Genomic DNA, 27802 nt, shown 5'->3' with positions numbered 1-27802 from the left:
TCTCAACACGTAAACTGTTTTCATTGAGAGACACCGTCCTAATTCCTCAGAGTATCTGCTGCTATTAAGTTCTTTCAGATGTTAAAATTAGTTGAATTATATTAAATGTGATTCTTTCACCAGTTTGATGGAAATGAGAAAAGTCTGACCGGTAATGATCGCGGACAGCAGGTAAAGTTACGTGAAGTATTTAGACAAAAAGGCGTTTAACAGATACGCCGCGTTAATGGTGAACTAGCGAAGTGTTGTATTAGAAGCCGTTTTTGTCATCGCTTTTGTTAATGCGATCCATGAACTTACTAAAGGGTTTATTTGGGATTTAATCAGAATTACGACGAAACGTTAATGGGTAATCAAAGAGGACGTGACTAAACGGATGTAAGATATCAAAGTGGATCAACAAAGAATATCGGATATGTTTTGTTCACGAGCAGTACCATATATAGTGTTGTGCCTGTGTTTGTGTAGATGTGTGGCTGCAGTCGCGTATGTCAGAGGAAAGGGAGCTAGCTTCCCTCACGAGGTCTACAAAGAATGGAGATCTGCGTACCGTCTTTACAGAAGTGCACATGTCACACTGGAAATGTCATATGATGCAATCGGGAGTGGAAACGGGAAGAAAGCTATCCAGGAAAATGTGGACATTGAGTATGCTGGTTCCGACTCCTTGTTGTCCGATTCCACCATTGCCAGCCATCCCGACCTTGTTTTGTTCCCCATTATGGCAGGGTAATTCACACGACATCACTTTACCTCTAATGTCCCTACCTTTTCCTTCTTGTGATTTCAATTCATGGTATTTTACGTTAAGACTACTTATTTCACTAATATCTACTATATTGTTTTTCTAGCATGTCGTTAAGTCATTTGTTCCTGTTAGTGTTGATTTTATATATTAACTGACATATTCATTTCCTCGCCCTTTAAAATTGGTACTGTTGTTTCAAATTGAATGTCTATTTTTTGCTCTTTTTTAATTTTCTTGGTCTAAATATGAAACGGTTAATTGAATATTGTTACAGTATAATACAGATAAACCGTAGTCGTATTGGTACAGATCCAGCGATATAAGTCTACAGGCAATAACCGTTATCTTTTCTGTTTGATATTGATCTACCAAGAAGCATCTACATTTTTATACTCAATTAAATTAAATTGCCATTGTGACAGCAATCGGGACATGCGTTTCAGCGCCCTACTTCGGCACGCAAAAGCGACCAAAATCGATATAATGCCCTCGTGCAACATTTATAATTAATATATTTTAACTCCTTTTAACTTTTTTTTTATTTCTGACTCCTTACTTTCGGCCTTTTATTTGAGCTTTCGTCAAGCCGTTTGTTTAGCCCTTTAAAATTGGTACTTGGTTAATTGGTAGCAGTACGACTGGTGAACCCGTTGTCATAATGATGTTTCAGTAGGGTAGCACTTGTCATATCGGCCTCAGACCGACTTTCATACAAGACACAACGCCTCCGGCACATATTACACACACGGGGGCATGTCGTTAATGGCCTAAGCTGTCGATAGGATGCTAAACCAAACCAAACCAAACTAAACCAACGACTACATGGTATGATAGATAGAACAAATTCATTTCTTTCCAAACTATAATCTGTTTACAAATGAGACATTTAATATTGTTACACCTCAAGTGAATTTCTAGCTATTTGATTGGTTGGGAGAAAATTAAACAAAAATCTCTGTCACCCTCCGAAAATACATTGGTTTTAAGGGGCGCGGGTGATATTGCCATGAGACAGTGAAAAATATCACATGCGCAAAAAATGTGCGTGCACCGCTTCGTTTCCCCACCGTGATGGTCACAAGAACGTTTGACGGCAACAGCCAATTTCATCAGGCGCCGGTGCGATAGCGATTGTAAACAGCAGACTATCAACAAACAAGATGTCATTATCGAGGTTTGCTGCCGTTTCTGAGCTACATTGACTTTTGGTGTAACAAAATAGATATTACATTCATTAGCAGGTGACAGTGAATATTGTCACCTGCTAATGAATGTAATATTTATATAATGATACCATCGCCATATTTAATATAGCTCTCACAACCAATTTCGATTATTGGATATCGTATGAGGGTCAACAACGTTTTCCAAAATGTTAAAAAAAATAAAGAACTCCAACATGTGCGAACAAATTTCAAATTAGGTTTTGACTAGATTCTTAAAAAATTGCTGTCTCTATAATACCCCATGGATCTTTTAAAATCAATTAAGAAGGGGTAACAGCATGTTGTTTTCACTCTAAAGGATCATCCTCGTCTTTTAAATTAAAATACCCATACTTTGCTACGTGCTCTAGATCTAATGCTAGATTTCACTCGTGATGGGGAGTTCTGAACTCGAATTGATAGCTTGGAAGTAATGGTGTCTGCTGATGTCGGTGATGACCGAGGTCTCTCTGAATAAAGTCTGGTAATCCTGACAGTTACACAAATTGGCGCATACTATTGTAAAAGGTATGCCTCTCAGTGTTTATATAGCCTTAATTGTGTCTCACCTTAGTACTGAGTCAGAAACGCCTCGTTAGCCTTTGTTGCCGGAATAGCCGCAGGTGTTGTGTCTGACACATCACAGCTTTGGATGTGTGAGAAATCAATTTACAAACAACAAGGCTGCGAATACATCAGATATAACAATGATATGTGTAATAAAGCCCACCATTTTTATAAAATCTCTGACATAATCCTTCTATAACATTATAATTTTTGGGGAAATAATATTTCAATGTTATTTAAGTCACAAACTAAGCTAGATAAAACAGAATGTGCAGTGAGTGCATGATAAAAAGTATATTTTAAACCCAGTCGCTTCAATGGCAAATCCAAATGAAAATGCATCTGTATACGTACGAAACATGAAGGTCATCCTGCATTACCAGCAAATCAAACTTCACATTTTAAAATAATCATTTTACTGTAGTTGAGGTGGCACATTCCATTTTTTTTTTTTTTATTTGTAAAGTAACTTTGATAAGTAAGGAAACAAAGCAGGACCTGGAACTCACTTCAGTCGCAGGTGCTGAGTAAGTTTTATATGATGTATATAATATCCAATATCTATTATCAACAGCTTATAACTATAGCATAAAACGGGTGGTCCGGACCTTCTAATTCACGATGTGTCCAGAAGTAATAACTCAGCATAAAACAAAAAGAAAGTGTGTAGTGAATATGCATTTAATGTAAGTGTACTCCAACGAGTAAAGTTGCAAATGTCAATGCAATATATAATTTAGAAAAGAAATTATTGAGAACACAAAATACTTTTCATTTGAAAATTATCTTAAAAAATTCCATTACCTAATCTTCCGTTTGTATAAACAATCTTTAAGTGACGATTGGATTTCTGTCATTTTTCATTCTTTTATGAATCATATGCCTGTTTAGTTTACACATATTTAAAAAACGGAAACATTATTAGTTCGGTTGTTTTAGCTCACAATGAAAACAACAAATTATATTTATGATTTACCCTACCCCTTTTGGTAACCAAAAAACCCACTTTGTGCATGTAATACAATAGGACATCTATAAACAAATTAAGGAGATTAAAATCAGGATATACCGGGACCAAAAAGGGCCTTTTAGACACTCATCCTTTATGATATATAATTGTCGTTATAACATGTTTCTACTCCTATGTCACAAGCGTCTGCCTGAAGAGATACATGATACTGTATAGGTTATCTGATTCTGCCACAGTTGACTTAAGCCAAATGGTCCACATAACGTTTCTAGATCGGGGTCGCTTACACGCTTTACCGTATGTATAATATGGCTGTGTCAATCACGAAAACTAAAGTTTATTATCAACAGCACCATCACAGTGTTTTCACTGTAAATAATCACTCCCAGTAAACATATTCATGAAGGTGGTCTCTCCACTTTGAAAAAATTGATTAAGAGTCCGGACTTTCGTTGAACAGTAATAATTACGACATTCAACGTTTTGAGCCACCTGTCATATGACTTTCCATTATCAGGTAACCATCTCACAGCTTATGGGACTTGTAAAGGGAAGCGAAAATGAACTCATCCATCGGAAACTTAAATGCTCTTTTCGTTTTACATGTCACCACTCTCCAAACCAATCCCATTGCGCTCAAATTAACATCCTGGTTAATTGAACACTATTGGTCAGCAGTATGAATCTATCTAGATAATCTTTATGACACCTCTATATTTAAAAGGCAGTTACTAAATACATCCCTAATGATCTACTTGTTCACCCATGTTACCTGAAACATATCTGTTATTGGTCAAATATATTACTACTGAGGAAGGTTTACGGCCTGTAGAAATGGCAGGTCAAAATTCACTTAATGTAGTCAGTTAAATTGCAACATCGCAATGGATAACAAAATATTCAAAAGTATATAATAGATAAATTTCACATTGCTAGCAAAACTATATATACAAGGAATGTTACAAGTATTGTACGAAAATCTTTATCAAGATATTACGCTGCTGAGATTATAATTTGGCTATGTGTAACAAGACTTTTAAGAATATGACTGCCATATTTTATTCTTCCTTCACAAATTAAATCTCAAAATATCTCTAGTTCAGCTTCCTAATTTGGTATGTAAAGCTAAAATGTACTTATCCTAGGATATGATTGATATTTGTCAGGAAACGACAAGATATAAAAATTGCTAAACAGACGTATTATTGTCAATGGCACGCCAAAAGCCGTTGTACCCGGCCATTCGATGGTGACTCCACTATAAAAGTCTCACTAATTTCTTCTTATTATTTTCACAGTGTTTGCTGCTTTCTGATTAGAATATTAACTGTTAAATGTTCGATAATGATGTCACTTTTATATTCTCACTTATCTCTTATTATTATTTTCACATTGTTTGCTGCTTTCTTATTGGAATATTAACTGTTAAATATTCGAAAATGATGTCACTTTCATATTCTCACTAATTTCCTATTATTATTTTCACATTGTTTGCTGCTTTCTGATTGGAATATTAACTGTTAAATATTCGATAATGATGTCACTTTCATATTCTCCCTAATTTCTTATTATTATTTTCACAGTGTTTGCTACTTTCTGATTAGAATATTAACTGTTAAATATTCGAAAATGATGTCACTTTCATATTCTCACTAATTTCTTATTATTATCTTCACAGTGTTTGCTGCTTTCTGATTAGAATCTTAACTGTTAAATATTCGATAATGATGTCACTTTCATATTCTTGCTAATTTCTTATTATCATTTTCACAATGTTTGCTGCTTTCTGATTAGAATATTAACTGTTAAATATTCGAAAATGATGTCACTTTCATATTCTCGGTTATTTCTTATTATTATTTTCACAGTGTTTGCTACTTTCTGATTAGAATATTAACTGTTAAATATTCGAAAATGATGTCACTTTCATATTCTCACTAATTTCTTATTATTATTTACACAGTGTTTGCTGCTTTCTGATTAGAATATTAACTATTAAATATTCGATAATGATGTCACTTTCATATTCTTGCTAATTTCTTATTATCATTTTCACAGTGTTTGATGCTTTCTGATTAGAATATTAACTGTTAAATATTCGATAATGATGTCACTTTCATATTATCACTAATTTCTTATTATTATTGTCACAGTGTTTGCTGCTTCTGATTGGAATATTAACTGTTAAATATTCTATAATGATGTCACTTTCATATTCTCACTAATTTCTTATTATTCTTTTCACAGTGTTTGCTGCTTTCTGATTAGAATCTTAACTGTTAAATATTCGATAATGATGTCACTTTCATATTCTCACTAATTTCCTATTATTATTTTCACATTGTTTGCTGCTTTCTTATTGGAATATTAACTGTTAAATATTCGATAATGATGTCCTTTTTATATTCTCACTTACTTCTTATTATTATTTTCACAGTGTTTGCTGCATTCTGATTAGAATATTAACTGTTAAATATTCGATAATGATGTCACTTTCATATTATCACTAATTTCTTATTATTATTGTCACAGTGTTTGCTGCTTCTGATTGGAATATTAACTGTTAAATATTCGATAATGATGTAACTTTCGTATTCTCACTAATTTCCTATTATTATTTTCACAGTGTTTGCTGCTTTCTGATTAGAATATTAACTGTTAAATATTCGATAATGATGTCACTTTCATATTCTCACTAATTTCTTATTATTATTTTCACAGTGTTTGCTGCTTTCTGATTAGAATATCAACTGTTAAATATTCGATAAAGATGTCACTTTCATATTCTTACTAATTTCCTATTATTATTTTCACAGTGTTTGCTGCTTTCTGATTAGAATATTAACTATTAAATATTCGATAATGATGTCACTTTTATATTCTCAATAATTTCTTATTATTATAGTCACAGTGTTTGCTGCTTTCTGATTAGAATATTAACTGTTAAATATTCGATAATGATGTCCTTTTTATATTCTCACTTATTTCTTATTATTATTTTCACAGTGTTTGCTGCTTTCTGATTAGAATATTAACTATTAAATATTCGATAATGATGTCACTTTCATATTATCACTAATTTCCTATTATTATTTTCACAGTGTTTGCTGCTTTCTGATTAGAATATTAAATGTTAAATATTCGATAATGATGTCACTTTTATATTCTCACTAATTTCTTATTATTATTTTCACAGTGTTTGCAGCTTTCTGATTAGAATATTAACTGTTAAATATTCGATAATGATGTCACTTTCATATTCTCACTAATTTATTATTATTATTTACACAGTGTTTGCTGCTTTCTGATTGGAATATTAACTGTTAAATATTCGATAATGATGTCATTTTATATTCTCACTAATTTCCCATTATTTTTTTCACAGTGTTTGCTACATTCTGATTAGAATATTAACTGTTAAATATTCGATAATGATGTCATTTTATATTCTCACTAATTTCCCATTATTTTTTTCACAGTGTTTGCTACATTCTGATTAGAATATTAACTGTTAAATATTCGATAATGATGTCACTTTCATATTCTCGCTAATTTCTTATTGTTACATATTATTACGCTATATTGCTGCTCTTCATTATTGGTCTGTTGACTGTGAAAATAACAAATGTGTGCTTTTACACTTTAATATTAAAACTTCATTTTCATCTCAAACCGCAGATGTCACATGCAAAATGTGCTAATATGTGCTATCTAATTTAGCATATCTGTGATAGGTTATCTCCCCTGATATTTGTATATTTTATACTAGTGTTACATATATCCTTGCATTATTTCGTCATCGATTGTTAGCCTATTTTATTTCGAATGTTTCCCAGCGAAGAACTCTTTTAACAACTCTTGTACAGGTAAACACAAAATCGCTATGACTTTCGATAATCTGGCATGTCGGTTATCGTGATATTACAGTGTACCCTATGTATGCAACCGACATTATTATTCGCTACTTATTATGTACATGTACCAATTAACTTCAAGTAAAAACTAAACAAAAAACAACAGTTTACTTCCGTCACAGAAACATCAGTTTCATGTTGTTCAGTGCTGTGAGCCTTAGTCGGAAGGATCGATCAATTGTAATATTAAAATAAAATGCGATCCATGATCAGTTTCTTTAATTTCCATCCAAAGTGAATTACAAAGTGTATGGATCAATGGCGGGAGATTATTATCTCTGTATGGCCGGATGTACTTCCGACTGGTATGTTTTACCTGTGCTACACTTGTACAGTATATAAATATCACATTCATTAGATCGCAGGGAAATATTGTGGCAGTTCCGGAACGGCCCTGGAATCCCATTAGTCCAGTTTTTATTCAATTTCAGAAGAAGGTTGGATCTATTGAAACATCAATTTTACTTTATGATCTGTGCTTCCTTACAGCTGCATACATTTCCTTTTTAAAGAGTTCTGTCTTTTGTTTGCAATTGTGGTGTGGATTTATACTTTAAAATGTGACATTGGAAAGGTAAACAATATAACGTGTGCTAATATAACATTAATGTAAAGATACACAATAGCACAGGTATTGACTGACCGACAATGCTTTGGTAAATTTGCACAATATTACAAGTATTAATTGAAGACACTAGGGGAAATACCCATACTAATACATGTAGCTCACAGGTACTTCTACGTGGTTTGGTTTCGATTTTATAGGGTTAAATGTCATATTAACAGTAACAGTCATTTAAGGACTTGCCAAATTGTGCGTTATGTGAGCGTGCATGTGTGTGTATATGTGTGCCGGAGGCAGGGTATGTTGGTGTACTTACCTCCTTGTGATCTTATGCCGGCGTTATAGTGCTATCTTACTTAAATACAATACCGATGGCACCTTACATAGTATTCCGCCCGGTCACATTATACTGACAACAGATAAACCAGTTGTTGTCATTACGTTAATTGCTGAATGTTAAGCAGTGAATAACAACTACCATTCTAAAGACTTTTGTATGTCCCGGCCTAGTGCCGGAACCCATTGCCTTCCTCATCTGGACAAACGTTCAACATTAAAGCCAAAAGCTAGGTTTTGCCAAGCAAGGCGCTGAGAAATAAAAGCTGGTTAGAAGTAATTAGAAATATAAAAAATACCAAATATTGCAATGGGCGCAGTAGATTTATTTTGTTCGCTTTTGTTTCCCCAAGTAAAGGGCATAAAAGCAAATCCAAAATTCTGCAGGGAGGGTTCCCACATTAGTTGCCTCCTACGATACACGCAGTGTGTAGCAAGAGGTGTATTATTCTAGATCTTTGACATGCATGGGTGTAATTCTATGTTATAACATAATATAAATATTATGTAATGAGTATGTGTTACACTAGTAACAGTGTAATGTGTAGGGTAACAGAAAGTAACAATAGTCATCTCTGTTCAGGGGAAGCAAAAGTTCCGGAGTTTCATAGTCTCCTAGTCTTGAAATTAAAACTGCATGTGTTACAGGATGATCAAAGGAAAATAAAATGCTGCTTCTGTATGACTACGACTCCCATACGACCCTCAAGCTATCTGTGTACATGCCTTAAGTATTCGTGGTAAACTTTATGAAACATCACATCGTATTCTACTATTAATATATTCTGATTATCCAAATAAGTTTAATCTTATTGGATACAATGTTAGCAGGGCCAGCAAAAATGACAATATATCGCTCTCCTTTCTTTTGTTGAACTACTTCATGTAATAATACGTTTGATCATTTCTAGCATGTTGCTCCTTGACCTGTTGCGGTAACTCTCACTTTTTTATCAACTTGTACAATTCAAGTTTAATCTCCACACTAAACGATTGTGGGCCAAAGAAAACTGAATAATTATGTCTCCGATTTACATTGCAGTGCGGTGATGCTAGGCTATAATATTCCAGACTTGGGCGGGCGTCTTGTGCTCACGAGATCAACTATTGTTGGCATTTTCAACGGCACTTACACTTGGTGGAACGACACCATATTTACCGCCACCAACCCCGGCCTTAACATGCCTCAGAAAGAGATCATCGTCATAGCAAGGGCAGACAAGTCTGGTACTACTTCCCTCTTCACTGAGGCACTCGGTGCTTTCAGTCCCAATTGGAAACAACAATACGGGATGTTTTCAAAAGGATACGATTCTGTGAATAATGTCCCATATCATTGGGATCCGACCGTCATCAATTATTACGGTCAGCAAAACAGAGGGGTGTCGGGGTTGATTCTGTCCTTCAGAAATTCAATCGGTTACTTGTCAGTAGCTGATATTTATGAGGCAGACATCAATGCCGCAACAATTGTGAACAAAGCAGGTAGACTGATCGACGCTAACTCCAGTACAGTACAGAGCGCCATGGATTACTTTTCGGATAGAAATACTAATCTAACATTTAGCTTAGCAGATGCCGGCTCTGAGAGTGCATATCCGATAGCTGGATTTACTCACATCATCATTTACAAGACAAAAATGAAAAACTGTCAGTCTTCTAAAGAGTTAATACGGTACCTTTATTGGGCAATGACCGATAAGGACCAAAGAATCACGTGTGACAGGAAAGGTATGTCGCCATTGAGTACTAGCATGGTTCAGCGCATAAAGTCGGTCGTTTTGACACATGTGACCTGTCACGGCGCAAATGTGTGGGCTATGGTAGAGAGCGATATAGCGGCTGAAAATAAGGAGGTACAACAGTGGATCCTACCCGTGTCGATCACAATTCCTATAGTGTCACTGTGCATATTAGCACTGTGTTCTTTTATTATCAAGCAGCGCTTGCACATCCAGAAAATGATTGATAATGACGAATGGTTTATTCCAATAGAGGACATCCTTTTCTACTTTGACGGAAGAGACAGGTCGTCCATGAACTCGCGTATCGCTGATCGACCTTCTATAATCTCCAACGCGTCCGTCCGAGACATTCAGGACGATGATATCCTTATCAGGCAGATTATACAGTGGCCAGGAAAGTATCGGGGAAGTCAAATCGGCATTCGATTGATTGAGGTCACGGAACTGAATCAGCTGACTCGGCAGACCAAACATCAACTGTTGTTGATGAAAAACAGAATCTCACACATCAACGTTGTAAGAATGTTTGGTCTGACGGAGGTAGACGATAAAAAATACTTAATTGGAGACTACTGCAGTAAAGGACGAATGACAAACGTTCTTCGCGATGACAAGTTCAACTTGTCTAATGATTTCAAATGTACGCTTGCAGGAGACGTGGCAAACGGTATGCATTTCCTTCATTCCAACGATATTATACACGGTTTTCTTCGGTCTGATGTTTGTCTTATCGACGCGAGGTGGCAGGTGAAAATTTGTGATTGGGAATACGGGACGCTTTTGTCATCACAAGCACCAAATATATCCCCAATTTTGGTCATGCGTAAAAAATCAGACAAAGATCTAGGAACACATGATATAGCTTTCAAAAACTTTTGGGTCAGTCCGGAAATATTGAGGTCTGATTTTAAGCTCAACCCAACAAAAGAATCAGACGTGTATAGCTTTGCTATCATTCTGCAAGAAATTTTCACTCGGGAAGAACCGTATGCAGAACATGCAGACTCTTTGACACCAACGGAAGTGATAAGGGCGATAACTCTAAACACCCTTCGCCCAGAACATAGCGAAGAAACTCCAGTCAACATAAGGCAGCTCATGGAAATATGTTGGAACGACCACGCCATATCCCGTCCTTCATTCGAGCAGGTTCTAAAATTACTCAAACGTGCAAATCCTCTGAAAAGGACGGTGGTAGACAGCATGATGTCTTCGATGGAAGAGTACATTGCTCATCTAGAGGAGAGAATTGAGGAGAAAAACGCCGAGCTCAAGGTATCTAATAACAAATTAGAAACGACACTCTCTGGTTTGATGCCTGAATTCATTGCTAAAGTAATATCAAAAGGCAAATCTGTACGACCAATGATGTTTCCAGCCATAGCAGTGGTTATCCTCGATATTTCCCATTCCTCAGTTAACTTCGAGAATCTTAATCCTCGCGACGTCATTGCCTTCATCAACGAACTGTGCTTTGAAATTGACCTGCTTGCACGAAAATATTCTGTCTATACTGCGCCAGTGAGTGGTTGTTCTCTCGCGCTTGTGCATGGACTGGAGTCGTCCAAGATTAAACCTGATGAAATGTGCATTTCGATGGTAAACTTATGCTTTGATATACTGTCACACGAGGAAATTGGCAGACTGACGAAGTCAATGGAAAATAAATTCGTCTTTCGTCTTGGTGCCCACGTCGGACCTGCCATCACAGGACTTTCTGGAACAACGTCACCATCGTATGTGGTGTTTGGAGACTGTATTGATGTAAGTCAAGCTCTCGCACGCACAGCGCCTGTCACGTGTTTGCACGTACATGTATCCGAGAACGTGTGGTGTGCTATAAAACGTAGCAAAAGGTTTGAGGCCAGTACTGCAGGTGAACTTAGTGTCAAGGTAAGTTACCGTTGACCTCTGTCGACGTTATAATTATTGGTGTACATCACTTTTTGTGATAAATCGCTAACCCAAATTGTTGTCCTACCCATTGTTTCTCACCTGACATAAGTCTTTTATACTCAATGGTAATGACCTTAGTAAATAAACGTCTTTGTTCCTTTACTCTTTTTCTGTGGAAAGTCTGATAATTAAAAGCTCATAAGATATAAAATAATTGGCCTAGCATATAGCAAAAAGCCAAAACCATTTTTTGGATTGTAATTAAAATTGGAGGAAGTAAGGGGTGGAGGTGGGCATATAAAACAATGAAAACTTGCAGAGCAAAATCAGGTGAATGGTTCAGAAAATGGCGATTGACGTCACGTTACTTCGTATTCCAACATAGTCACGTGACACACTACTGAAAGTATCAAGGGAAATGACCCAATTATAATTAGATTTCATATCCACTTCCAACCAAAACATTGAATACAAGCACATAAGTTAACAGGTTTAAATCTGAAAACAGAAGTTATAAATTACTTTATGTGAACATAAATACAATTATAACATCGTGTTTATGTGTTCTACTTGAAATTAAAGCACACCGGAGAACTCTGCTTGTTTTTTACCCAAAAATGACACAAATGACACAAGACATTTATTGTTGTAATAGAGCATTTATTCAAATGCCAAAGTCTAATAGCATTTAGCAAAATGCCAAAAACTAATATTATTAAAAAGAAAGTCAAAAACCTTATAAACCGATTGATGTGCTGCCTCAGACAGTCACGTCATATTGGTTTAAAATCCTGCACACAACATGTACCAAGGGAAACGCAGTATACAGAAAACATTGATTTGCTGACAAATACATTGAATAATACATTGACGGCCATGCAAACAAATGACCAATAATCTTATTGTATACAAAGTTCGTTGATATGCCGCCTCAGACAGTCATATTAATTGTCATACTGGTTTTGTATACTAAGATCCAGTGAAAACATATTCAGTCAGTGGTCAATCCAGGATCCCATGACCAAATGATCTCTTACAGTTTAATATGCCAGCTCAGACAGGCATCTCATAGTATTCTCCCAGACAGTAATATATCATGTATCTCAACAACACATCAATAAAAATAGGTGGTCATTACATGTTTCTTGCTATGGCAACATATAAAGAGGTTGATATGCTGCCTCAGACAGTCATATCTAATGCGAATGCAAAAATAAAACATTGGTGGTCAATGCACAATTTCTTCCATGACAATAAAACATAAATAGATTGATATGCCGCCTCAGACAGTCATATCAAACCTACAAACAAGTAAAACCTAGTATCTAAGTGAAGTACAAATATTCCTTTCATGACGATGCAGACTACAGTATTTGTATACACTACAATTAGACTGATATGCTGCCTCAGACAGTCATATCGTGTGCAAGCTTGAGTACTGGGTAATTATATAACGTTACAATTTAGAAAATTGTTTCAAGATTGAGTGCTTAATCGGTCGCATAAAAAGCAGGTATATTTTTCACTAATTTATTTGAATTCCGTCAAAATCTGGAACACGGATATATCTGTTGACTGCATCCGAATCCAATCGGCCCATCAGACGTGTATGCGACTCGGGAACGTTGCACTGAAAAACAGTGGTCGCAGCACCAATTCGAAAACTGTGCGATTTATAAGAATCTGTCTCCAGACATATGAAAAACAATGCTTGATTTAGTTGACTTGTGTAGCACACTTGTGAAACTGGTTGTCCGCTACCAAAGGAAAACAGCGGGCCGGATAAATCACCTCTCAAAGCCAGGAAACGTGCCAAAGATCTGACCGGGCAAATTGCTTTACAGTTTTGCTTACTGATGTGCAAACTAACTGGCCGTTGTGAAGAATGATGTTTAAAATGTCTTAAAGTCAGTACAATATGGCTTCCGCAACGTTTGGGATTAACAATAGACATGTTTTCTCTTTGCAAAATGTTTTTTATTGGAAATTTGTCCTGATTTCATCGTCAATTCCCCAATTCGCAAAAAGGCGGGAAAAAAAGACAGAACATAGCATGTAACAGAATACGATCAAACCGACAAGATGTAATATGACGCAATGGTTGTACGAATTGCTGGAGTATGTGTGGCGTTATAGGAAGACGAACGTCAGGGGTACCCGACAGATTACGTACACCCTTCAATGCCTTTTTGACAACAAAATTCTGGGTAGGATCTTGCAAACTGCGGATCTTATGCATGTAAGATAAACCCGCAACATACAGACCCGTAAACGTTCGCTGTTCCACCTTGGACGCAAACGGTACGGAAGTGCTACGCAAATGGTACGGAAATGGTACGCAAGTGCTACGCAAACGGTACGGAAGTGTCACGCAAACGGTACGGAAGTGCTACGGATGACGCTTACAAACGGTGATTCGTTTGTTGTGACAAGAACGGGTTTACATAAAAAGCGGAAGCACATAAAATATCTAAAACGAAACGAACATACCCACATAGGAAGAAACGTCAGTACACTGTAGGCTACGAGGATCGAGGCACATAAGAATGATTTAAATTTTGCCATTTCGTTTGCATAATGGATGAGCGTGAAAAAAGCAGAAATGTCTCCTGATTTATAAAGATAAAGGTCGATCAAATATTGGTACATGTAATATATCCATCACAAAGACCTGTCGTACGCTAACAGATCAACGCGACACACAGATAATAATCAGTTATGGTCAGAAGTATTTCCACCTTCTTACCGAATAAAAGACTAATTAGTATTGACAGTAAGTAAACTTGTTACGGTTTTTTTTAACGAGAAACGTAATAATTAATAAGCCTAATAATAATTAAAAAAAAATGACATAATGTCAGACTCCTGTGTTAAGGATCCAGTATCTCTATTTCTATTTTTTAATCGTCTTTAATTTACTACTTCCATACACTTTTAGATTTTGCGTAGGATTTGGAGACCAATAATGTGCTTAATTATCAGTACATGCAAATACATGCATCGGAGATTTGAAATGTATACATGTTATACCATGTCTATTAATTAAATTTCATTCACAGATAAACAAGTTTTTTTGTTATACATCTTTTATTTTATTATGAAAATGTAGTTGATTCTTGTTTAAGTATACATTGTACGTGTATCTTGTTACGGGAGTTATTATATTTATTTTTTTTCAGTTTGAAAGGCAAGCTCGTGCATGTAGGAAACTATTATGAATAAGAAAAATAATATGTACTAAATATATGTAATTTTTACATTCATTATATGTACCTCTAGTATTAATAAGAATACAGGTTTTCTTTATCGATCATAAAAATGTAGGTATCTATGCTGACTTTTCTACAGGTAAATCTTACCTGTCTGAATCCTGGTACAGGAGGAACTATGACTGTCTGGCACACCGTGAGGGATGTGTACTACAGAGGGTATAGCAATAGGGGTCTGATGTCAGATAACATAGGGACTGAGACCAAGTCAAACTTCAATATATCCACAATATGTATTTCTCCGTTTGTACCTAAACAGGCGTGGATCAAGGAGAGTGTGGGCTTAGGGCGATAGCTTCCTGATCAGGGTCCAGGGGCAATTAGTCACGGTAGAGTAGAGCAAAGTAAAAGGGTGTGGGCAGGGGAGGGGTTTATTAAATAGCTACATTTATCACTCATTTATAACATTTTTCACTTGGGGGGGGGGGGGGGGAGGTTATACATGCGTATCTATGTGAGGATGCTCACAATCTCTTGTCTCTAGTTCCACATGAAAACGTTATGTCGTTGAGGCAGAGACGTATAATACATTTACATTGTATTTATACGTCTCTGGTTGAGGGAAGATGATGACATTTTCCTGAAATTTCAAGTTAACGAGTCTCCATAACTAAGTATTTTTTCGTGAAACTGGTGATGGGGAATGGTACCGCACACAAAATCAAGTGAAAATGTTTGCTTTAAAGTATACGTCTCTGACCGTTGTCAGACTTTTTATAGACAACACCACAATAGATGAGTGGCAAAACTACATAACATTTTGTTTGTCTGTGCTCAATACATGTAAGTGTAAGTGCTACAATATTTCATATTTTGTCATACATGTACGTAGCCTCATCGCCTGGTTCAAGTTCAAGTTCTTAATTACTTTGAGTCGTTCGACTCACCAGTTACAAAGTAACAAAATTTGTGATATTAAATGTGCAAAATACAAAATAACATTACACAACATTACACACACTCACAACACAATTACAAGTGAAATTATACCTATTTATGATAATTAGGTTCCTCTCGAATTTGCAAATTTTATATATTTCCCTAATTTCTTTTGTATTTTTCACACTCAATAATCCTTTCAATTTAGATATGCTTGGCTTTTTAATATAAAAAGTTTTCAATTGCTCGCAAATCAGAATGACATGGTCCTCAACATCATACACACTCGACGATTCAATGTTTTGATATCGCCTTTTTCTAATTTTAAGTTCTGAGCAGATATTCTTTTTGATTTCTTTCAGATATTCTTTGTGTATGGGTTTAAGCAGGTAGTTTTGTAGATCAAAATGATCNTTAATTAATAAATCTTGTTGTCGTTAATATAATATTTCCAAATATACCCTAGGCCAGGTTAATCCCAGCCTCTGATATATACTGTCCACTGTGTAACTTGCTAAAGGCGCTAAGTGGTACTAATTGGTCAGCTGTAAAAGGTCAATTATCTTTTTCATTGAACCATGTAAGTTCATAGGTACACTAGCCCGGAACCGCTTGACTGATTTTTGACACCTTTATAATTACCACACACAGAGAGGGCACTCCGTTAACAAACTTACTATAGACAGAGACGTATTGTAATATATACGTCTCTGCTATAGACAACAAGGAATCACACTCTATTTTCTCAGGAACTCAGTCACATGATGACAATAAAGTTATCTTCATAATGATTTTTTTTAATAATTACTGACAAATATCATCATTTTCAATAATCTGATATGAAAAGTTTGTTACGTATTAGGGTTAGTATTCAACCTTGCTCGCTGATAACAGAACTCATGATAGATTTTTTTTTTTTAAATAGATTAGTTTTAAAACAAATCATCTACGTGAGAAGTTAAATATCCTAATAAGGGATATTTTTTTTTATTAAATTAGGAATTCTAAGTTAATTATTAGTTAACCTTGGTTAAGGCACTGTTGTGAAATGAAATTGTGCCTGGGGCTGTCATTTCCTGATCGAGGGACAGCCAAAGTATCTTACCTGTAGGTTTTTACCTTGAACTGATTTACCTGTATACAGCTGTACGTGATGGATAGACAATGAACTGGATTAATTGACATGGACTTAATGGCCTTGAAATCACAGATTGTGACCTTGATCAGGTACAGCACATCAGAATCCAATGTGGCCACAGGTGAATGGTCAATGCATTATCACTGCCTAGATTCTCAGGTATATAGATATCATATTGAAAGAAATGTATCTGTCAGCGGGTGGTCATGTTGCCCTAACAACCTTTATAACGGACACTTAAGTTGTTTATACCTTAAACAAGGGACAGGTCATTACCACATGGCCAGCTGTGCACACAGTAGGCCCATGGGAGGAGGGCTGTTACGTCCATGTATATGGAAACCGTCATTTTTGTAGGGTTTTTTTTCCCTTCAGACTATTATGATAGTTGGAACAATTTTCACGTAATACGGTTACGATTATGATTTTTTTTTACAATTCGTTTCGACAAATATCTATTCCGTAAAATTTTCGACCGAACGTTTCACAAACGCTTTTAAATGGAATGATGTAGACGCAAGTGCTACGGAAACGATACGGAAGTGCTACGGAAACGCTACGCAAATGCTACGGTAATGGTACGGAAGTACTACGGAAATGCTACGCAAGTGATACGCAAGTGCTACGCAAACGGTACGGAAATGCTACGCAAACGGTACGCTGAAAGTGGAACAGCGACCGTGTACGGGTCTGTGTTTATGGTGTTTGCAGGTTTTTTCTGTCTATATAGCCATGCAATATAAAGCACAATATCAGATACAAATGCAGGCCAGCAGACATCACGGGTACCGTTGTATTCTGTGTAATATTTACAATAGGACGAGACTGATGTGGCATAGGATACCTGTGAGTTCTCCGATATGGCTGCAGACAAATTACCTGCTGCCATGTCCTTTAAAGATGAAGAAGATGCTGTGGTATTCCTGTCCGGTGAGGATCCATGCCTGGACCCAAGGCCCTGAACTTGTGAACCTGCAAGCGCGAAAGTAGGTCAGGTAACACATTCTGTTTACCAGGAATATGTGAGGCGTGAAACAAAATATTGTGATTCAAACAGGCTAACACTAGACTCCTAACTAATCTCATGACATGTGGATCTTTGGAGGAGTTTTTTTTATGATGGCAACAACTGCCTCGTTGTCGGAGTAGAAAAGGATTGATTTGTGGCCTCATATGTCCATGGCAACAACAATAGGAAATAGCTCTTTAACTGTAATATTATGTTGAGCTATGTTACAGCAGTCCCATGTTCCACAAAACCACTTAGAACACCATAACCAAGGGAGCCTTATGCATCTGTAAACAATTACAGTTTCTCAGAATCTAACCATCTGTCATCCAAAAAGATGAATTTTCCATTAAAAGATTCTATGAAAGTGCTCCATGCATTAAGATCTAGCCTTGCTTCTTTGTTCAAACGAATATGATAATGTGGTTTAGTAACCCCCTTTGTCAGATCTATCATTCGTCTTAAGAAAGACGTACCAGGAAGTATGACCGAACAAGCAAAATTCAGTAACCCAATGATGAATTGAAGTTCTTTTAGAGTAATGTGTTTACGTTTTTTGTTGGTTTCCAACAATTGTTTGATTCTGTCTATCTTATTCATAGGTAACCGGGCTTCCATGTTAATAGAGTCCAAACTCTATGCCCCAAAAAGTGAGAACCTCACTAGGCCCTTCTGTCTTTTCTTCTTTAACGGGGATACCCAACACATTGCATAGATTGAGAAATTGTTGAAGTCCCACGGAACAAAGTGAATTGTTTTTGGGCCCAAGAATAAGAAAATCATCTAAAAAATGAACCATATGACATACGGCAAACTTGTTACGCGCGATCCATTGAAGGGCTGTACTGAACACCTCGAATATGGAACATGATATGGAGCATCCCATTGGTAAACATCTATCAAAATAATTACTTCCCTGCCATTTAGTCCCTAACAACTCATTGTCTAATGGGTGGACTGGTACTATGCAGAATGCTGATGCAATATCGGTTTTGGCCATGAGACAACCTTTACCTAAATTTTTAATAATATTGATCGCATCTTCCACTGTACTAAAGGACACCGAACACATATTGTCAGGGATAAAGTCATTGATAGATACCCCCTCTGGATAAGACAAATGACGTATTAACCTAAACTCATCATCTTTTTGTTGGAACCGGTCCTATTGGGGAACATTGTAGATGTGGCATAGTTGGGTCCAGAAACGGTCCAACTATACGCCCGAGCTGAAGTTCATTTTTAATTTTTTTGCAAGACAATATCTTCATTTTGATACGCAGACACCAGATTACGACAAGCTCGGAACTGGCGGGGGCCATTGTAATTAATTCGAAATCCTTCAGAAAACTCCTGTATTAAATATTGTGCCAAAGATTGATAATATGTCTGCAGAAATTTGTGCAAAAAGGAAACTCTGACTGGGGTTACTATGCCACAACTACTTTCTATTACTGGCCTGGGTAAGACCTGTAATGTTTGTTTTTGTGAATGGGGCTTTACATTTGGTGTGGGAATGGGTTCCCTTGCAGACGAAACATGAATGGTTGAATGAGCAGCCAGCTCCCCGGGAACATTGTCCCTGTTTATGAAATGGGTAGCAGTATTCCACAGGAACCTTATTTCCGCTATGGGGTTTGCCTGTTTTGCTTTTGGCGTGAAACCCACTTGCGGGTTGGTACTTACGGAAGGGCTGGTTGTCGTTTGCCCTAAATGTGTTGAATGAATAATTAGCCATTACCCAGTACTCAACATGCAACTGACCCTAAGGGATATTTGAAGACTCCCTATCTTTCCTTACACGTTGGTCATATGTGAGCCAAGCAAAAATCCCTATCCTCAGATGAGGATGAATCGTCTGAACAGTCATAGTCACTTGAGTCATTATTACTCTCACATGTATCCGACGAGGAGACATCTTGTCGTCTTGGTGCCCTAGACCGTCTAGGTCGCTTGCGACCTTTTGAGCCTTTGGCTCCTGATGCAGCCCCTGTCCTTCTCTTCGGCCGACTTTGGCTCCAACATCTCATCTGTCTCCAGCACTGGCGTGATGGGGACTGGCGTCGCCAGAACCCCTCCATTTGCTGTACCACTTTCTGGGTCACCTGGTTAACGAGGTCCTCCACATGTGCAGCAGCATTAATGTGACTAGCCTGGTCCTCTGGCCCGGCAGCTGCTGGGATTGGGCTGTTATTAGGTAGAGTTGCTACCTTCTGACAAATTTTCCTTCCTCTTGTCTGGGACCCTTTCTTACCTCCGGAGATGCCAGGTATAATTTTTGGGTCCTTTACCTTCCCTAGGCGTGGTGTCTCATCATGACTGGAAGATTGATCCATTTATAGTAAACAACAAAAGCAGTTATTCCATTGCAAGCGATAAAGGGATAACCGCATCTCATATCAAGCATGTTTTTGATCCCAACTTTGGTATAAAATGTGTCAGAGCTTCATAATAATAATAAAATAATAATAATATACAACATTTGATATAGCGGCCTATCTAGCTAACATAAGCCACTCTAAAGCGCTTTACAGTACATAGATATACAATTTTATACAGTCAATACAATTAGCATATATATTAATCAATACAATATTGAGGAATTCGCAGGAGCTGCCTTATCAGGCGCTAACTACTAGTCATATGCCACCTGGCTAATATCTCCCTATGTGTGTATGCCTGTGTGTGTGCTAGAGATGTATTGTGTTCTGTTTGTAGTGGGACCGTGCTTCCAACGGTATCATTTATAGTGCCACCTCACTTGAATGCTACAGCACAGATACCGCAACACACACCCCAGACCATTTTATACTCCACCTGGGTTGTTGGAGTTGTGTGGGCAGGAGAAAAACACTTTCTCTAATATTCCATGCGTACGGCGACTACGGGGATCGAACCCCGGCCGCCTGCTTGGAAGGCCGGAGTGTTAACCACTCGACCAATCCGGTTCACAGCTGCCAACATGTGAGCGAAATGGAAGCACAATTGATATAGGCCATACACAGGCACATGCATCAACACATTTACAGTTCTTACGAACGTTCAATTTTTCCGTATTATTTCGAGTATCGATTACGTGAATATGAATCTTGTCGCTTTATTGGACATTGACATTCAATGTGATACTGCCAATACTAAATAATTAACGAGCTTAACTATTCCCTTTGATACATATACACAATCAACATCGATTTGTTGTTCATGTTTACTTTCAGGAACATTCAGTTGTCCAGAATGCACTAGCCACTGTAAACATGAACACTGGGTAGACCAACTCTGTTTTCGAGATACCTTGTATATAGTTGGGTAGCATATTTGCCAATACATAAAAATAGTTTGATAAAACGTCTGAAGTAGACCCAAATGTCAGTTTCGTTGTATTGCAACAACGTCCTCGAAAATGAAAACTGTGACACATTCTCATCCATTTCCAGATATCGTACATGACAAAAAGCAAATCCTCATAGGAAACATCCCTGCATGTATTTTTTATGATTGAAGTTTATGTTATTGAGTGTAATATGTTGGTGAAAAAGCTGTGTCAATGTTTAGTGTCAATTTTTTAAGGTAGTTGTTAAGGTTAAGCATATCTTCCTAGAAAAAACATTGAAAATAGTAATAGATGCATCAAACTGTTTCATGTCACAATTCTCTTCCATTAATCAGCATGCCTAATAATTGGAATTAACAATATAATAGTACTCGCTACCCGGTACAACTCACAAAATTGTATCCGCTTGTTAATTATGAAATCTATTCATTCCAAATTGTCCAAATTCGAATGCAATATGGATATGAGATTTGGGCGAATTTTCAACTGGTTCTTGATGTATGTTTATTTTGCATAGTAGGATAGGGATGTTTTATTGTAACCTCGTTTTCTATTGTTCCTCATGTACTGACGTTGTGGTATACGTTGTCCTCGTGTGGTGACGTTGTGGTATATGCTGTCCTCGGGTGTTGACGTTGTGGGATATGTTGTCCACGGGTGTTGACATTGTGGTATATGCTGTCCTCGGGTGTTGTCGTTGTGGTATATGTTGTCCTCGTGTACACACGAGGACAAATACCCCCAAGTCAACATACTATGATCATTTTCAACACACGAGGACAGCGTATACTACAACGTCAACACAGGAGGACAACGTATGCCACAACGTTAACACACAAGGACAACGTATACCACAACGTCAACACCCCAGCACATGATGACAACGTATACGTTGTCATCATGTGCTGGGGTGTTGACGTTGTGGTATATGTGGTCCTCGGGTGTTGACGTTATGGTATATTCTGTCCTCGGGTGTTGACGTCGTGGTATATGTTGTCCTCGGGGGTTGACGTTGTGGTATATGTGGTCCTCGGGTGTTGACGTTGTGGTAGATGTTGTCCTCGGGTGTTGCCGTTATGGTATATACTGTCCTCGGGGGTTGACGTTGTGGTATATGTGGTCCTCGGGTGTTGACGTTTGGGTATACGGTGTCCTCGTGTGTTGACGTTGTGGTATATGTGGTCCTCGGGTGTTGACGTTGTGGTTTATACTGTCCTCGGGTGTTGGCGTTGTGGTATACGTTGTCCTCGGGTGTTGACTTTGTGGTATACGTTGTCCTTGTGTGTTAACGTTGTGGCATACGTTGTCCTCGTGTGTTGACGTTCTGGTATATGTTGTCCTTGTGTGGTGACGTTGGGGTATACGTTATCCTCGTGTGTTGACGTTCTGGTATATGTTGTCCTTGTGTGGTGACGTTGGGGTCTACGTTTTGCTCGTGTGTTGATGTTCTGGTATACATTGTCCTCGTGTGTTGATGTTCTGGTATACATTGTCCTCGTGTGTTGATGCGTTTTGCTCGTGTGTTGACTCTGGTATACGTTGTCATCATGTGCTGGGGTGTTGACGTTGTGGTATATGTTGTCCACGGGTGTTGACGTTGTGGTAGATGTTGTCCTCGGGTGTTGCCGTTATGGTATATGCTGTCCTCGGGAGTTGACGTTGTGGTATATGATGTCCTCGGGTGTTGACGTCGTGGTGTATGCTGTCCTCGGGTGTTGGCGTTGTGGTATATGTTGTCCTAGGGTGTTGACATTGTGGTATATGCTTTCCTCGGGTGTTGACGTTGGGGTATACGTTGTCCTCGTGTGTTGACGTTCTGGTATATGTTGTCCTTGTGTGGTGACGTTGGGGTATACGTTTTGCTCGTGTGTTGATGTTGTGGTATACGTTGTCCTCGTGTGTTAACGTTGTGGCATACGTTGTCCTCGTGTGTTGACGTTGTAGTATACGCTGTCCTCGTGTGTTGACACTGTGTTATATGTTGTGCTCCTGTATTGATGCTGTATGTCTTGTCTCTGTTTGGTGACGCTGTGCAATATCATGTCCTTGTGTTGTAAAGTTGAGATATATGCTGTCGTGGTGTGCTGGAGCTGTGGTATATGTTGTGTCTTTATATGTTATTCATTTTATCATCGTGCGTTTATACTGTTGCATAGGTTGTCCTCGTGTGTTGACAATGGTCCGTGTGTGCTAACGCTGTAGTATATCTTGTCCTAGTGTCGTGAAATTGAGATATATATTGCCATTATGTGTTGACACTGTGGTATATGTTTCCCTCTTGTGTTGACACTGTGGTATATGTTGTCCTCGTTGGTTGACACCGTGGTATATGTTGTCCATGAGTTTACACTGTGGTTTATGTTGTCCTCGTGTGTTGACACTGTGGTATATGTTGTCCATGAGTGTACACTGTGGTATATGTTGTCCTCGTGTGTTGACACTGTGGTATATGTTGTCCCTGTGTGTACACTGTGGTATATGTTGTCCTCGTGTGTTGACACTGTGGTATATGTTGTTCTCGTGTGTACACTGTAGTATATGTTGTCCTCGTGTGTTGACACTGTGGTATATGTTGTCCCTGTGTGTACACTGTGGCATATGTTGTGCTCGTGTGTTGACACTGTTGTATATGTTGTCCTCGTGTGTACACTGTGGTTTATGTTGTCCTCGTGTGTTGACACTGTGGTATATGTTGTCCTTGTGTGTACACTGTGGTTTATGTTGTCCTCTTGTGTTGACACTGTGGTTTATGTTGTCCTCGTGTGTACACTGTGGTATATGTTGTCCTCGTGTGTTGACACTATGGTATGTTATGTCCTCGTGTGTACACTGTGGTATATGGTGTCCTGGTGTGTTGACACTGTGGTATATGTTGTCCTCGTGTGTACACTGTGGTATATGTTGTCCTCGTGTGTTGACACTATGGTATGTTATGTCCTCGTGTGTACACTGTGGTATATGGTGTCCTGGTGTGTTGACACTGTGGTATATGTTGTCCTCGTGTGTACACTGTGGTATATGTTGTCCTCGTGTGTTGACACTATGGTATGTTATGTCCTCGTGTGTACACTGTGGTATATGGTGTCCTGGTGTGTTGACACTGTGGTATATGTTGTCCTCGTGTGTACACTGTGGTATATGTTGTCCTCGTGTGTTGACACTATGGTATGTTATGTCCTCGTGTGTACACTGTGGTATATGTTGTCCTCGTGTTTTGACACTGTGGTATATGTTGTCCTCGTGTGTACACTGTGGTATATTTTGTGCTCGTGTGTTGACACTGTGGTAAATGTTGTCCTCGGGTGTTGACACTGTGGTATATGTTGTCCTCGTGTGTAGACTTTGGCATATGTTGCCCTCTTGTGTTGACACTGTGGTATATGTTGTCACCGTGTGTACACTGTGGTATATGTTGCCCTCTTGTGTTGACACTGTGGTATATGTTGTCCCCGTGTGTACACTGTGGTATATGTTGTCCTCGTGTGTTGACACTGTGGTAAATGTTGTCCTCGTGTGTTGACACTGTGGTATATGTTGTCCTCGTGTGTAGACTTTTGTATATGTTGCTCTCTTGTGTTGACACTGTGGTATATGTTGTCCCCGTGTGTACACTGTGGTATATGTTGTCCTCGTGTGTTGACACTGTGGTATATGTTGTGCACCTGTATTGATGCTGTGGTATATCTTGTCCCTGTTTGGTGATGATGTGGAATATCTTGCTGACGCTGTTGTATATATTGTCCTAGTGTCGTGAAGTTGAGATATATATTGCCATTATGTGTTGACACTGTGGTATATATTGTTCCCGTGTGTACACTGTGATATGTGTTGTCCTCGTGTGCCGACGTTCTGGTATACGTTGTCCTCGTGTGTTGATGTTCTGGTATACGTTGTCCTTGTGTGCTGACGTTGTGGTATACATTGTCCTCGTGTGTTGATGTTGTGGTATACGTTGTCTTCGTGTGTTGACGTTGTGGTATACATTGTCCTCGTGTGCTGACGTTGGGGTATACGTTGTCCTCGTGTGTTGACGTTGTGGTATACGTTGTCCTCATGTGCTGACGTTGTGGTATACATTGTCCTCGTGTGTTGATGTTCTGGTATACATTGTCCTCGTGTGTTGATGTTCTGGTATACATTGTCCTCGTGTGTTGATGTTCTGGTATACGTTGTGCTCGTGTGTTGACTCTGGTATACGTTGTCCTCGTGTGTTGACGTTCTGGTTTACATTGTCCTCGTGTGTTGATGTTCTGGTATACGTTTTGCTCGTGTGTTGACTCTGGTATACGTTGTCATCATGTGCTGACGTTGTGGTATACATTGTCCTCGTGTGCTGACGTTGTGGTACACGTTGTCCTGGTATGTTGACGTTGTGATATATGCTGTGCACCTGTATTGATGCTGTGATATGTCTTGTCTCTGATTGGTGACGCTGTTGGATATCTTGTCTTTGTGTTGTAAAGATGAGATATATGTTGTCCTGGTGTTCTGAAGCTGTGGTATATGTTGTGTCTTGATATGTGATTTATTTTATCATCGTGTGTTTATACTGTTGCATAGGTTGTCCTCGTGTGTTGACAATGGTCCGTGTGTGCTACCGCTGTAGAATATCTTGTCCTAGTGTCGTGAAGTTGAGATATATATTGCCATTGTGTGTTGACACTGTGGTATATGTTGTTCTCGTGTGTCCACTGTGGTATATGTTGTCCTCGTGTATTGACACTGTGATATATGTTGTGCCCGTGTGTACACTGTAGTATATGTTGTCCTCGTGTGTTGACAATGATCATAGTATGTTGACTTGGGGGTATATATTGGCTCGTGCGTTGCCACTGTGGTATATGTTGTCCTCGTGTATTGACACTGTGATATATGTTGTCCTCGTGTATTGACCCTGTCATATATGTTGTCCCCGTGTGTCCACTGTAGTATATGTTGTCCTAGTGTGTTGACAATGATCATAGTATGTTGACTTGGGGGTATATATTGCCTCGTGTATTGACACTATGTTATATGCTGTCCTCGTATGTTGACACTACGTGGTTATGCAGTAGTGAAGAAATGCGAGTTTCTAGACGTTGTAAATTTGTTTTTTTGCATTATTTTCCGAAAGCTTTCTGTTTTACTTTTTTAAGATTTTTTTAACGTTTCATGAACCCATGACTATGATTACTTTTTACATTACCTATATCTATATATAGTTATATGTTAAATGACGGCTTGATTTCCATTAAGTTGATTGTAGTTGGCATGTTGTGATTTACCTTCCATTGTATCATATATTCATTGTGTACCGACATGTCCCGTCGTGTTGTACGTGTTTGTTGTCCTTGCAGGGAAGGATCTTTGTCACCTATACAATTACAAGAATACAGGAACGAGTAAAATACGCTACCTCTGAGGATTCTGGCGTTGGAGGAGAACCGCACTCCCAGGCATTGACGGAAAGTTATGAGCCTAACAAAACCTGTGATCCTTCGGTTAATATGATAGAACAAGAGTCAGGATCTAACGCAGTAGCACAAAATGGAATACTGAATGACAAGAACACTGTGCATCAAAGTCAGGATGAGCTTGAAAAGCATTGTAGGGACATGGTGGTCGTTCAAATGATATCTGACTCAATCAAACATCCGGAGGCGTTCAGAGATAAATTACGATCACGCGCAAGGAGTAAACATCATCACAACTATCACAAAAGACATTCCAGTTTACAGAAACACCGGTCACATGACTTAAACAATGGTTCGGACACACTAGAAAGTATAACTTCCCTCCAATCGGAGATCAAACCAATGGACACGTCAAACTTTGGAGTACCGGTGTCCAAGCAATTTGTACCGGTGAAAAGAAAAAGGAAACGGAAATTCTTTTTGAATAATATTTACCCCGAAAATTGAAGACTTCTCCTGCTACTCTTGCGTTTACGTTTGTTGTTAGAATACAACTCATTGTTGCTTACATTATATTTATTCATTTTTTGTGATATTGCTGTTATTATAGTTGATAATGTCACAAAACACACACAAAATACTGGTTTTGTGATAATACGAAAAATGAGTAGAGAAAAACCAACAGTACGATATTTTGAAATCATAATTTTGTCATAATTTTCAAAAGCACACCCCATTAAAAGCTGTAAGATAACTAAAGGAAGACAGTTTCTCTGTTTGTTACACTGTTTGGTACATTTGTATCACGGGTTCCAAGGTTTTACTTTGCCTTGACAA

The 27802-nt window shown here is 38.0% G+C and overlaps 1 protein-coding gene across 1 annotated transcript; it reads left to right on the top strand.

Annotated features, from left to right (window-relative positions):
- Positions 1–27802, top strand: LOC110449251 (guanylyl cyclase GC-E-like). Its single transcript, XM_021496003.1, has 3 exons — positions 1–729; positions 9348–11943; positions 26909–27802. The coding sequence occupies exons 1-3, from the start codon at positions 416–418 to the stop codon at positions 27470–27472; spliced, it is 3474 nt and encodes a 1157-aa protein (XP_021351678.1). The 5' UTR covers positions 1–415; the 3' UTR covers positions 27473–27802.

Source organism: Mizuhopecten yessoensis, unplaced genomic scaffold (genome assembly GCF_002113885.1).
Source record: "Mizuhopecten yessoensis strain PY_sf001 unplaced genomic scaffold, ASM211388v2 scaffold433, whole genome shotgun sequence".
Taxonomy (NCBI): domain Eukaryota; kingdom Metazoa; phylum Mollusca; class Bivalvia; order Pectinida; family Pectinidae; genus Mizuhopecten; species Mizuhopecten yessoensis.
The sequence above is the reverse complement of the archived record's forward strand: the minus strand, read 5'-3'. Positions and strand labels throughout refer to the sequence as shown.